This window comes from Haematobia irritans, chromosome 4, assembly GCF_050003625.1.
Source record: "Haematobia irritans isolate KBUSLIRL chromosome 4, ASM5000362v1, whole genome shotgun sequence".
Taxonomy (NCBI): Eukaryota; Metazoa; Arthropoda; class Insecta; order Diptera; family Muscidae; genus Haematobia; species Haematobia irritans.
In genome coordinates, this window is record NC_134400.1 from 120,359,848 (window position 1) to 120,373,556 (window position 13,709).

The 13,709-nt window shown below is 32.2% G+C and overlaps 5 protein-coding genes across 6 annotated transcripts; 2 read left to right on the forward strand and 3 right to left on the reverse strand.

The window, feature by feature from the left end:
• Nucleotides 1–2,558: 2,558 nt before the first annotated feature.
• Rac1 (ras-related protein Rac1) lies at nt 2,559–3,560 on the reverse strand. Its single transcript, XM_075303734.1, has one exon. It carries the CDS (start codon nt 3,221–3,223, stop codon nt 2,645–2,647), a length of 579 nt encoding a protein of 192 aa, XP_075159849.1. The 5' UTR covers nt 3,224–3,560; the 3' UTR covers nt 2,559–2,644.
• A 1,154-nt stretch (nt 3,561–4,714) lies between these two features.
• Acat2 (Acetyl-CoA acetyltransferase 2) lies at nt 4,715–6,592 on the forward strand. The gene is made up of 6 exons (XM_075305670.1): nt 4,715–4,869; nt 5,004–5,125; nt 5,264–5,376; nt 5,433–5,862; nt 5,923–6,108; nt 6,168–6,592. Exons 1-6 carry the CDS (start codon nt 4,824–4,826, stop codon nt 6,447–6,449), a joined length of 1,179 nt encoding a protein of 392 aa, XP_075161785.1. The 5' UTR covers nt 4,715–4,823; the 3' UTR covers nt 6,450–6,592.
• A 598-nt stretch (nt 6,593–7,190) lies between these two features.
• Nucleotides 7,191–9,900, reverse strand: LOC142236483 (uncharacterized). 2 transcript variants are annotated; one of them, XM_075307701.1, is made up of 3 exons: nt 8,769–9,900; nt 7,562–7,933; nt 7,191–7,396 (listed from the first exon to the last, which is right to left on the reverse strand). In XM_075307701.1, exon 1 carries the CDS (start codon nt 9,887–9,889, stop codon nt 8,819–8,821), a length of 1,071 nt encoding a protein of 356 aa, XP_075163816.1. In that variant the 5' UTR covers nt 9,890–9,900; the 3' UTR covers nt 7,191–7,396; nt 7,562–7,933; nt 8,769–8,818. The 2 variants fall into 2 exon arrangements, with proteins under 2 accessions (XP_075163816.1, XP_075163817.1); XM_075307702.1 differs by lacking the exons at nt 7,191–7,396; nt 7,562–7,933 and adding an exon at nt 7,940–8,559.
• A 155-nt stretch (nt 9,901–10,055) lies between these two features.
• LOC142235744 (uncharacterized) lies at nt 10,056–11,356 on the reverse strand. The gene is made up of 3 exons (XM_075307002.1): nt 10,607–11,356; nt 10,193–10,543; nt 10,056–10,094 (listed from the first exon to the last, which is right to left on the reverse strand). The coding sequence occupies exons 1-3, from the start codon at nt 11,354–11,356 to the stop codon at nt 10,056–10,058; spliced, it is 1,140 nt and encodes a 379-aa protein (XP_075163117.1).
• Nucleotides 11,357–11,815: 459 nt separating this feature from the next.
• Nucleotides 11,816–13,116, forward strand: LOC142235745 (uncharacterized). Its single transcript, XM_075307003.1, has 3 exons — nt 11,816–12,565; nt 12,629–12,979; nt 13,078–13,116. The coding sequence occupies exons 1-3, from the start codon at nt 11,816–11,818 to the stop codon at nt 13,114–13,116; spliced, it is 1,140 nt and encodes a 379-aa protein (XP_075163118.1).
• The last annotated feature ends 593 nt before the right edge of the window (nt 13,117–13,709 follow it).

Genomic DNA, 13,709 nt, shown 5'->3' on the forward strand with positions numbered 1-13,709 from the left:
ATCATATACAAATCCTTTGGTTTACTTTTCCTACTATTTAATGGTAAATGTTAAGTGTTATTACTATATTAAATTAGTTAAGATTTTTTCAAGCCAAAGACGCTACCGCCGACTTTCCGTTGAACTGTATACTAGAAATTGGCTCAAATATACTATAAATTGCATTGAGTTTTGATTAAATCCTAAAAAATTATAAGGGAATATTAGAAACAATAATTTAAAACTTTCTTATTATCGCATATAAATGTTCATGTACTGGAACAAAAAATCGCAATGTTGTAATGAAATAAAGGTTTTAAATAAAATGTGTACTTTTTTTACTTCTTTCATTTTTGGGATATATGGCATCGAAATGTGTGTACTCAAAAGCAGTTATGTAATATAGTTTTTCCATCGGATAGAGGACTAAAAGATCTGTTTTTGTTTTTAGTTATTGTAACTGATGCAAGCGATAAATAGATATTGGCTACCTACTTATTATGTTCGATTGGTGGTATGTGTTATATTGAGATGTTTATTATTTGTGTTGTGTTTAATTTTATGAGATTATAATCATATAGTTTATACTTTATTGAAGAAGCAATACAAGCAAATTGCGAAATATTGAAGAACATAGAATTTTTATTTGGACTAACAGATCAATCTTACACATATAAATCTGGATGCCCACATTTTTTAATTCGGCCACATTTCTCTGTTTCTTATATGCTATATTACTGCGATTCTGATGATTCTCGGCAAACGGCGTTTATACCAATCAAAATGTATCCTTTCAGTGGTAAAATTTGGTCAATTTATGGTAATTTCTATCGATGATTACATCGCCATAAATTTGTATTCCTATATTAGACGTTTCTTAACATGTATTTGGCGTGGGAACAAGTATTCATGAACGTATTTTTTTTCTCTCACATCTGAAAGACTACTTTTGAAATAAAATTATGCGGTAGAATTTAACATGGGCTTGTCATAGGACGGATGTCCGCCATTTCAGCAGCCGTTGCACTGAATTTGCATCACTTCTTAAGGTGTTATGCGAATTTAGTGTTTTGGATGTGAATTAAGAAATTTTGCGATATTTTGACAAATAAATAAATTTTAATTTTTTTTTATGATTTTTAATGCATTCTAACGTTTGTCTGAAATGTTTGACATCTAGTATTTTCAAAAACTCGCAAGTTTTCGAGAATGGATTAAACATTTTTTTTTGCAAAATTTAAGTAATTTGTATCATTTCATAAATCCTTGGCCTGTTTTTAATCAATTTGAAATAAAAAAATTTAAATTTCCCATTAAAAATATGAAAAAAAAGAGTTTTAAAAAATTGACTCAAATGAACTTCCTGTGTAGTTAAAACTTCTTTGGGAGAACATTTCTGGAAGTGCTTTTAAAGTTGTGCCTTCTACTTCCACATTTTTTTGCTGGGTATTTTTTCGGAAAAATACAAAAATGAACAAATCAACCAGCTTAAAATTGAGTGGATCAAAACTTTACACACTATCTATTCATAATTTGAATTTAACATTTGAAATGAAAAAGTTTTTTTCTTGACAATGTCACACAAAATTTTATTTACTTTTTAAATGTATTACAATATTTCTTTACGTTTGTTCATACATATATAAGTATTAAATTAGAGAGTAGTAGTATTTTTTCAAAAATTTGATTAGCACAAATATAATTAATATTACAGGCTCATCACTTAAATGCCTTGTTTTTCATAGATGGTAATTGATGTATGATTATGCGGCTTTTTAGTAGTTACTAAAATATTAATGACCAGATTTTTATATTTCATGTTTCTATAGGGAAGAAGTCAAAAAGTGGTACAAATATGGAGGCTCGATTTTGTGTATTTATATTGTTCACTATACTATACGGAGGAGGATGCAAACGTTGTACTATTGTACTAGTAACAGCAAAGCTACACAAATATTAACACATATTGTATTCGATTTTTCGCTATTTATTATTATTGCGAGATTTCTCCTCTCTTACAGAGTGTATGTATTTTCTCATTAGTTTGTGTCTTGTAATCTATTATGAATAATTCATTTTCAATTTGGTATAAAAGCTTGTATTAAAATAATTCAAGTTTTGAAATAAAGCCAATAGATATTAAAATGAATTGTTGTACAGTACATTATTGTAGAAAACTTTTAGTTATATTAATGCACATAGAAAGTTATTAAAAACTGTTGTGTTTTCAAGAACAATATTACAGCAAGGATAATGGTATACATCATACTCAAAATAAAGAAATTATGAAAGCAACATAAAACCCAAAACCACAGGGATAGGCCAAATTGACTGTTACTGAAAGTCCAAATTAAAGCCAAATTTTTTTTGCACAACTTGTTTGATTTTCGTTTTGATTTTTGTGGTTAACGATAACGAGGATCGCTGTTGGTGAATGGATTGAACGTTAAAACACGTTGACCCGGTGACAATAACACTATTAATCCGAGGTCTGGAAGACCATTATTATTCTGAATTACTCATTATATGTAATATGATTATTATGGCTACAGTGGTATACAAAAAAGAAAAACATTCAATTGGCTTTTTATTGTGTGTTTAAGAATGCTTCCATATGTTTATTCTTTCCTAAGTGTGCTTAAGATTTCCCGGGTTTATGATGAAATTATAGCAACGTACATTTACGTTTAGACTTAGGCTGCAAGACTGGACACAATACTGAACGTATAGCTTCATCAAAGACGGTTTTTAATCCCTTTTGTGTTAATGCCGAACACTCCAAATACTTTACGGCCCCAATCTCTTTGGCCATAGCCAATCCCTGTGGATAGGTGATCGGCGTTAATTTCTTGTCACGCAATTTTTCAATTGTATTTTTGTCATCTCGCAAATCCAATTTTGTTCCGACTAATATAATAGGTGTATTTGGGCAGTGGTGACGCACCTCTGGATACCATTTTGCACGTACGTTCTCAAATGATGCTGGATTAACCAGAGAGAAACAAATGAGAAAAACGTCTGTTTGAGGATATGATAAAGGGCGTAGACGATCATAGTCCTCTTGACCAGCTGTATCCCACAGACCCAAATTAATGGGTTTGGCATCCACCATAACATTAGCAGAATAATTGTCAAATACCGTTGGTATATATTCTCCTGGAAAGGCGTTTGTTGTATAGCTTATGAGCAGGCAAGTTTTACCCACAGCACCATCTCCAACCACAACACATTTAATCGCTTGCATATTTTATTTTGTGTATTGTGCTTGTTCCTTTATGCGGTAAAAATAAATGTCTTTCGGTGTTTCAGCAGTATCTATATATTTATATCCTTAAATATTTTTTGTACAATAGAAAAAAATTTTCACTTTACTCCTACTAGAGAAAACAATCGATAGAACCATCGATAGTTTTATTTTTAAGGTTCTATCGATATTTTCATCCGATAGCGATACTATCGAAGAAACCCCCATCACAAAAAAATACTGGCGTTGTTACGTATTAATGTAGATAACAACAAACCAAAATGGAAACTTTCAAATTTATATTAATGTCCAAGGACTTTTTTTCTGTTTTATAAAAACAGATTATTTTTCTTAAAGTTGGCGGATCTGCAGGCTGCGTGAAGACGATACCAGTGTTATCGGAAAAAATACAGGGTGACACCGAGACATCAAAACTTGAATTAAAATCAATCTGACGAACGCATCACTGAATACGTCTGGCCTTACGAATATCATCGTCACCGAAGGGCCGATGATTGGCGTCAGGTAATGCGTCCTCCAGACTATAAGCAAAAACGTAGAGAAATTACACTTCCATTCAATGGAAACCCAGGCGAGAAGTATTTTGAAATTTATCAAGTAATTTGTAATTTATTAAATGTGGATTACTTCAGCATTCATTGTATTGCCACATATACCCGTATATTTATGTTTATGCTTCTCCTTATTTTTTCATGTCGTCATCATATAGGGATGCCAGACGTGCTCTTTTAAAGAGCACATGTGCTCTTTTTTACAAAATGTGCTCTTAAAACAAGACAGGCCAAAAGATCACGTAAAAGTGCTCTATTTTTAGTTAAGTGCGCTTTTTATGGATCGCAACAAATATTAATCCAACGCGATTCAAAAAATTATAAAAGTAAACTGAAAATACGTGAATGTCGCACAAAGAGATTTTCCTAGTCGTTGTTTTCTAATTAAATAGTGTTTTACTTTATATATAAGGGTCGTAGAAGAGCACGCCGATGTTACTTCTTCACTTTGTACTCTGTAAAGAAACTTCTTCAATAACGTTTTTCACAAAAACACCAAAAAAATGACTTACAAAGTATCGTAAGAAAATTAGCTTGAGTTGAATGTAGGTTATTTTATCTTTATTATATGTTATGTTATGCTTAAATGAATTATATTTCAATAAATTGGAATTAAATGTTTTTCTTTTATTTGAAAAAGTGTGCTCTATTTTTGTCGTATGTGCTCTTTTTATAAGCTGAATGTACTCTTTTTGCCTCTTCAAAATCTGGCATCCCTATCATCATATTTGTTTGTGCAGTGTAAGGGCAAAACTTGAACGGACACACAACAAATAGACGAACCTCTGTCGTAGTGTTTATCCGACCGTGTAAGGTCCGCTTTAGAGTGTGTCCAATCGATACGAAAAACCTTTCGGTACTGGCCGGGATGAGGTATTGAAACAAGTACTATAGTATTGAAAAAGTACAATAGTATTGAATATTCCATCCCTGAGCTATTTGTTTACATTCAATGAGAAAGTTTAGTATTGATTCTGTTTGGAAGTATAGTGGATCGCGTATAAGTATTTCTACATTATTGAACCATCATGAATGATATTGTCTATATAGTGGCAGCCGCTAGAACGCCTATTGGTAAGAATACTGAAAACTTATCGTAAATTCAGTGATAACTTGTTTGTATATATGTATTAAATTTTTTATTGTTAGATAACTTTCTCTTGCATTTACTTAACTTTCTTTCTTTGCATGTGTTTGGTTTCCAACAGGAAACTTCAATGGTACGTTATCCAATACAAAGGCCTCAGATTTGGGTGGAGCGGTAATTAGAGATTTATTGAAAAGGGCAAATGTCAATGCGAATGAGGTTAATGAAGTTATAATTGGGCAGGTATGGACATTGTATCAAAGTTTTTCCGAATTTAAGACCTTTGTAGAAAAAGGGATAAATTCCAGTGTAAAAAATATATACAGATCAGTAGTGTGTACGGAATTTAAAATACTATACTCTTTATACTCTGCTTATTAGGCTCTGACAGCCGGCCAAGGTCAAAATCCCGCAAGACAAGCCGCCTTGAAGGGTGGGCTACCAAATGAAGTTCCTGCATATAATATAAATATGCTCTGTGGTTCTGGCTTAAAGTAGGTATTAAGTGTAAACAGAGGGTAATGTATGCTAAATATACTCTTTATAATAGAACGATCGCCTTAGGATACCAATCAATACTGTGTGGCGACAGTTCAATTGTTATATGTGGTGGTCAAGAAAATATGAGTCTGGCCCCACACGTCATGCATTTACGCGGAGGTATTAAAATGGGTTCTAGCACCATGGAGGACACTCTGATTCATGATGGTCTTACCGATGCTATGGAAAATATTCATATGGGCGTAACGGCAGAAAATCTAGCCAAGGAATATGGAATAGCACGTGAGGAACAAGATAAATATGCAGTGCGGTCGCAAAACTTAGCAGAGAATGCACAGAAATGTGGATACTTTGATAAAGAAATAACACCCGTGGAAATAATTGATCGAAAAGGAACTATTGTATTTGACAAGGATGAATATATAAAGCCTGGTGCTAAGATTGAAAGTCTGCAAAAGCTAAAACCCTGTTTTATCAAGGCAATTTTTTGAACAGCATAAATGGCAATAAAAGATACTTATTTTCGTTTTTCGTCTTAGGATGGCACAGTAACGCCTGGAAATGCTTCCGGCATTAACGATTCTTCTGCGGCAGTGTTATTAATGTCTGAACAAGAAGTTAAAAAACGATCACTTGTGCCTTTGGCTAAAATAGTGGCGTGGGCCCAAACTGGAGTAGAACCAAAAGTAATGGGTATTGGCCCTGTTTCAGCTGTTAATGCTGTGGTAATATTAAGTAAATTATAATCGGTTAATGTTACTAAAAATTTAGTTAAATTTTTCAGCTAGCTAAAGCCAAATGGTCTAAAGATGAAGTAGACTTGTATGAGTTGAACGAGGCGTTCGCTGCCCAATCTTTAGCAGTTTTGAAATGCTTAGGTTTGGACCAATCTAAAGTAAATGTTAATGGTGGGGCTATTGCTTTGGGCCATCCAATCGGCGCATCCGGAGCTCGTGTACTTGTTACCCTCTTATATGCTCTTGAGCGCACTGGTGGACGAAAGGGCATTGCCAGTCTTTGTATTGGTGGAGGAATGGGCATTGCTATAGCTGTGGAACGAGTGTAAATGTTATTGTGCCTTTACCATAATACAAAAACAAAATTTACGTTACTAACAAAAACTTCCTTTTATGTATTATAATGTTCGATAGTAAGCGTTGCAATTCTAATAAAGCTTTATTATCATTAACATGTACAACAATCTAACAAGAGCATTTTTAAAGGGATCAAAAAGTTTAAAGGGTAAAATAACTTGATCTTGAATACATTATACATTTATGTGGAGCAATAATAGTATAGATGGAACCTTTAAAGGTGAAATGAAATGAGGGCACAGACCTTGAACACAGAGATATATGTGGAGCAATAATCGTGCCTGTTATGATACACACTAGAGGTGTGCACGTGAGTAATATTTTACCCACGCGCACTCACGCACGATATTGTTTGGTAGGACTCACGCACACTCACGAAAAGAACATTTGTAATCATGCACACTCACGCACGAAATGTCGTGACTCACGAAAAATACGGTGAGTCACGAAAAATATCGTGGCTCACGAAAAATGTCGTGACCCGTGTAAAAATTGGGGGATCTGATTTGATATGGTTAGATCTGAGCCAAGATATGGTCAGATCTGAGCAGATCCGAAAAATGGCTATATCTGGTCAGATCTAAATACTATGAAATTGGATCTGATCAGATCTCAAAAATGAGACACATCTAATCAGATCTAATTTGATATAATTGTATATTATTTGATACAATTGTATCTTTCGAGATCTTTCAACACATAAAAGCCCATAATTTGTGTATAAAATGAGATCAATTGTTTTATTTAATAATACATACAAAAAGTATGTGCATAATAAATATGTTTAATTTAAATTGATCCATCAAAGCTATTTAAGAGTATTGACAGTTGAGTTAGAGTGTTGTCCAAGGGTTTTTTCGTTTGTTTCTTCTGCTTTGGACTTAGACACGCGACTAAAGTATTACAGCGTTAAGGCAATCTGCAATGAAATTAAGTAAAAAAACAATTATTAAACAAATGTAGGAATAAACAAATATGGGAATATATTGAACTATGTAAGCAAGTATTAGTATTGTTTTGAATCATTCTTCTTTAAGTTGCAATAAAAATTGCCATATAATTTTATGTTGCTTTTAATACTCACATTTAAAGTGTATTCGGGATTCGGTTAGGTATAGCGATAGGCTGTTATTTTAGGCTCATACATACTATTCAGACCATCATGACATCACAGTGATCAACATCTCACTTATCGCTGACTGCTGCTCGATTCAATAATTAGCTCAATAACATGGGACCTCCTTGCTATAATCGAGTCCTATCGGCATTTCACGTTGCGCTGAAACAACTTAGAGAATCTTTGAAGCAGAAATGTCACCAACATTACTGCGAGGAGATAATCCACCGCCGAAATAATTTTTGGTGTTGGTCGGAACTGGGATTGAACCCGTGACCTTTTGAATGCAAGGCGGGCATGTTAACCAGTACACCACTGAGGTTTCCTTTTTTTCCAAATCTAGAAAATAGTAAAACAATATGAAAATGACTACTAAGGAAATAACAAATACAATCTACTTATCTACATAATCTCCGCAATAAAGGAAACGATATACACTTTATCAAAGGAACACATTTAAAACAATTATATTAAATTTCTTCATTTTCTCAGCTAGTCTGGCGTTAAATTTGTTTAGAAGTGATGCCCCTGACGGCGTTGACATTTGTCATAATGACATTGAGGTTTAGACGTGTATTTCAAAAATCTTTTTAACTTGTTCATGATTTTTTTTATTATATTTTGGACCGTATTTAACCCCATATATAGTCAGATATGATGTTATATCTACCATATCTTATTAGATATAGTGCTATATATGGTCCTATCCAAGCATATATTATTAGATATGCCAGATATAATTAGATATTATACTATATATGATGAGATCTGCAATTATATCTAACCAGATCTAGCACCATATATAGCATACTTGATTTATTTTGTTTCTTATTCGATCTTTTTCTGTTTTAATAAAAATGCTTTATTTTGTCAAGCTTGAGATCTATTTTGTTTTTATTCTTTTCAATTCATCCGTCCTAATATTTCGCAATTTTCTTTGAATTGCTTCATCAGAGGTGTATGATCTATAAACATTTGTTATAATATTAATTAATCAATTAAGTTTAAATTCATTAATTATCTATAAACATTTGTTATAATATTAATTAATTAAGTTTAAATTAAACAATTAATACAAATTTCACATACATAGTACATCACAAAACATCTTATTCTAAACATCGTCTACCAGGCTATCATAACTGTCAAGTCGTAGCTATTATCTCTAACTTACATATGCGTCAATCACTACACAAAATTCTTATTAGAGCATCACTGCTCTCGTCAGCTTTCGCTATTGCACTGTTGGCTGATGTTGTTGTTCGAATTGTTCTTTGCCTGTCGATGATCATTTTTGCATACCATATGTCTGTATATGTGGGCGATGTTGTCTGTATCTGTTTTGTAATTCATTCTTCTTTTTGTTGGTACATTATTGATGTGCAGCATTTCTAATGTGTATCTTTTGTTGGTATTATTTTCTTGCTGTAATATGCGGACATCATTGAAGTTTGGTTGATGTTTGGTTGTTGCACAGTGGGCTGCCAACGCGGTTTTTTGTAGTTTAGAATTGCTGCGAGTTTTTATATCAGATTTATGACCTGATATTCTTGTTTTTAATTTGTTTTTTGTGGTTCCAATATACACCATTTTACATTTTTCTACTGAATTTCCTTCGCATGGAATTTCATAAATCACATTCGGTGTTTCCGTTTTTGGAATTTTGTCCTTGATGTTGGTAAATAATTTTTTAACTGTATTATTGGATTTGTGTGCTAAGTCATATTTGTTCTTGTCAAAAATGTTGGATTTCGTTATTCTTTCCGATATTCCTGGTATATATATTAAAGATTTGAAAATTTTCTCTGTCGGTTTTTCAATGTCTCTTTTTTCCGTGCGTGGTTTAAAGGATGTTATTAAATTCTTGATTATGTTCTTAGGGAAATTATTCTCTTCTAGTATCCTTTGTAGTATTTTCTTGTTGTCTTGATGGAATCGTTTGTCACTGATGGAAAGAACTCTGTCAATTAGATTTTGGGCTGTATTAATTATTATTCTCTTAGGATGTTTTGAATAAAAATTCATAATTCTCCCTGACGCCGTGTTTTTCTGATACCAGTTCACAGTTATATTTTTCTTATTTCTAAGTATCAATATGTCCAAATATGGTAATTTTCCGTCTTCTTCCAGTTCCATAGTAAATCGGATGTTGCTGTGGTAGTTGTTGAGTGTTGTCAGGGTTCTTTCAATTTCCGTTTCCTTAATGATAGCAAATAAGTCGTCCACATATTTAGTTATTATTTTTGGTTTTTGTGTAAGTTTCCTCAAACTTACGTCCAGTAGTTTTTCCATCATTATGTCCGCCACGATGGGGGAAGCTGGAGATCCCATAGGTAACCCTCTTTTCTGTTTGTATATTTTGCCGTCATATTGAAAATATCTATTATCCATTATACAAAATTTAAGTACTTTGACAAATAAATTCTTTGACCTGTTCGTATGTAAACTTATTTCGTCCCATCTATCGACTATGGTTTTTATAGCGAGATCTACTGGCACACTGGGAAAAAGTGATATTACGTCAAAAGAGATGAGCTTTTCGTCCTTTTCTATGGTCAAGTTTTTTATCTTATCTTTAAATTGTCTTGAGTCCTTTACATTATATGTAGATTCTTTAGTCAGGTTCTTTAATATATTTACTAAATATTTATTCATATTCGCTGCTGGTGCGTTGATCGAAGAACATATGGGCCTTAATGGGAAGTCCTCCTTATGTATTTTCGGTAAACCATAAAGTCTTGGTGCCGTTGCGATTTCTGTCTTCAGTCTTCTCATTTCAAATTCTGATAAAACCTTATTCCTAAATAATTCTTCTACAAGTTCATTGTTCTTTTTTTGTAGGGATTGTGTCGGATCCTTGTTAATCCTTTGATACGACATCATGTCGTCAACAATTTGTCGCATTCTATTTTTGTAGTCTTCTTTTTCCATGGCTACTGTAGTATTACCCTTGTCCGCATTCAAAATTAAAATGTTTTTATTTTTCTTTAAAAATTTTTTTGTTCGTTCCACTGTGTTCATAATGAATATATCTCTTCCATTTTGGCTCATTTTGTTCATATGATTGTCTACTGTTGTTGCGAATTTTATTCTGGCTGTCTCCTGTTCTTCTTTGTTATTATTAGTTTGTATTAGATTTTCTCCATCTGCTATATATTTGAAAATAGGAAAATCTGATTTTTGTGTTGGAAGACCGAATTTCTGTCCCATTGATAGGAGCCACTTTATATCATCAGGGAATTCAGTTTTCGTCTTATTTATGAACCATTTTTCATTTATACGTATGTCCAGTTCAGCTAGTTGTTTTTTTCTGAGATTTTCGAATTTTATCCTGTGTACTTCCTTAGATTTTTCCTTTATTTTCTTTAGCTTTTCCTCTTCTGTTGTCCAAAGTTCAGTGCTTTCTTCTCTAGTAAGTCGTTGATTTAGCCATTTTTGTATGTTGGTTTCATCTTCTGTGTATGTCTTGAGTAAGTTGTGCTGGTGTTTTATTAGAATGTTTAAAATTTTTCGTTGAAAATGTTCTATGTACGTGAGAAGTGTTGTTTGTAAATTATTTTTTGTTACATGTATGTTTTCCAAGATGGTATACATGTTTTTCATAGCATTCTTTACGAAATCTGGTATAATGCCATTGTTCCGGCATTTTATAAGGAATGTGATTGAAGAGTGAATCTTTTCAATTTTCACTTTCAAGTTTTTGTGTCTATTAATTTTCTTTTTAATAGATACGTTCTTTTGTTTAATTCTGTTATAGATCATTTTTCTTTTGTGAGTGAATCTTTTCAATTTTCACTTTCAAGTTTTTGTGTCTATTAATTTTCTTTTTAATAGATACGTTCTTTTGTTTAATTCTGTTATAGATCATTTTTCTTTTTTAATACTTTCCCGGCGTGCTCTCCGTATTAACTTGATTTATTTTGTTTCTTATTCGATCTTTTTCTGTTTTAATAAAAATGCTTTATTTTGTCAAGCTTGAGATCTATTTTGTTTTTATTCTTTTCAATTCATCCGTCCTAATATTTCGCAATTTTCTTTGAATTGCTTCATCAGAGGTGTATGATCTATAAACATTTGTTATAATATTAATTAATCAATTAAGTTTAAATTCATTAATTATCTATAAACATTTGTTATAATATTAATTAATTAAGTTTAAATTAAACAATTAATACAAATTTCACATACATAGTACATCACAAAACATCTTAAAAAAGAAAAATGATCTATAACAGAATTAAACAAAAGAACGTATCTATTAAAAAGAAAATTAATAGACACAAAAACTTGAAAGTGAAAATTGAAAAGATTCACTCTTCAATCACATTCCTTATAAAATGCCGGAACAATGGCATTATACCAGATTTCGTAAAGAATGCTATGAAAAACATGTATACCATCTTGGAAAACATACATGTAACAAAAAATAATTTACAAACAACACTTCTCACGTACATAGAACATTTTCAACGAAAAATTTTAAACATTCTAATAAAACACCAGCACAACTTACTCAAGACATACACAGAAGATGAAACCAACATACAAAAATGGCTAAATCAACGACTTACTAGAGAAGAAAGCACTGAACTTTGGACAACAGAAGAGGAAAAGCTAAAGAAAATAAAGGAAAAATCTAAGGAAGTACACAGGATAAAATTCGAAAATCTCAGAAAAAAACAACTAGCTGAACTGGACATACGTATAAATGAAAAATGGTTCATAAATAAGACGAAAACTGAATTCCCTGATGATATAAAGTGGCTCCTATCAATGGGACAGAAATTCGGTCTTCCAACACAAAAATCAGATTTTCCTATTTTCAAATATATAGCAGATGGAGAAAATCTAATACAAACTAATAATAACAAAGAAGAACAGGAGACAGCCAGAATAAAATTCGCAACAACAGTAGACAATCATATGAACAAAATGAGCCAAAATGGAAGAGATATATTCATTATGAACACAGTGGAACGAACAAAAAAATTTTTAAAGAAAAATAAAAACATTTTAATTTTGAATGCGGACAAGGGTAATACTACAGTAGCCATGGAAAAAGAAGACTACAAAAATAGAATGCGACAAATTGTTGACGACATGATGTCGTATCAAAGGATTAACAAGGATCCGACACAATCCCTACAAAAAAAGAACAATGAACTTGTAGAAGAATTATTTAGGAATAAGGTTTTATCAGAATTTGAAATGAGAAGACTGAAGACAGAAATCGCAACGGCACCAAGACTTTATGGTTTACCGAAAATACATAAGGAGGACTTCCCATTAAGGCCCATATGTTCTTCGATCAACGCACCAGCAGCGAATATGAATAAATATTTAGTAAATATATTAAAGAACCTGACTAAAGAATCTACATATAATGTAAAGGACTCAAGACAATTTAAAGATAAGATAAAAAACTTGACCATAGAAAAGGACGAAAAGCTCATCTCTTTTGACGTAATATCACTTTTTCCCAGTGTGCCAGTAGATCTCGCTATAAAAACCATAGTCGATAGATGGGACGAAATAAGTTTACATACGAACATGTCAAAGAATTTATTTGTCAAAGTACTTAAATTTTGTATAAAGGCCGGTACTCTGTTCGGTTTTCGCGTTGAAACTCCATACAAAACCAAAAAATGCGAAAAATTTGCGAAATTTTTTCCATTTGTGATACTTTGTTTTTTCGTGTTGAAAAACTGACGTTTATAGCACGGCGCCATTTGCAATGTGAATTAAGAAATAATTTATTTATTAAAAACTATTTGTGCGGGCTTATAAATCAAACACAGACCATATTTTTGTTCCGAAACTATACAAAGGATCAAAGGAATAGCAGATCAATTGCCCAAGGAAAAATAAAATGTTATTTTGTAAAAACAAGCAACAACCACCAACTTAATCCAATATCGCTCCCTGCGTTTTTTTTAGGTAGCTTGGAGCGCTATTTTACAGGGAGCGATATTGGATTAAGTTGGTGGTGTTGCTTGTTTTTACAAAATAACATTTTATTTTTCCTTGGGCAATTGATCTGCTATTCCTTTGATCCTTTGTATAGTTTCGGAACAAAAATATAGTCCGTGTTTGATTTATAAACCCGCACAAATAG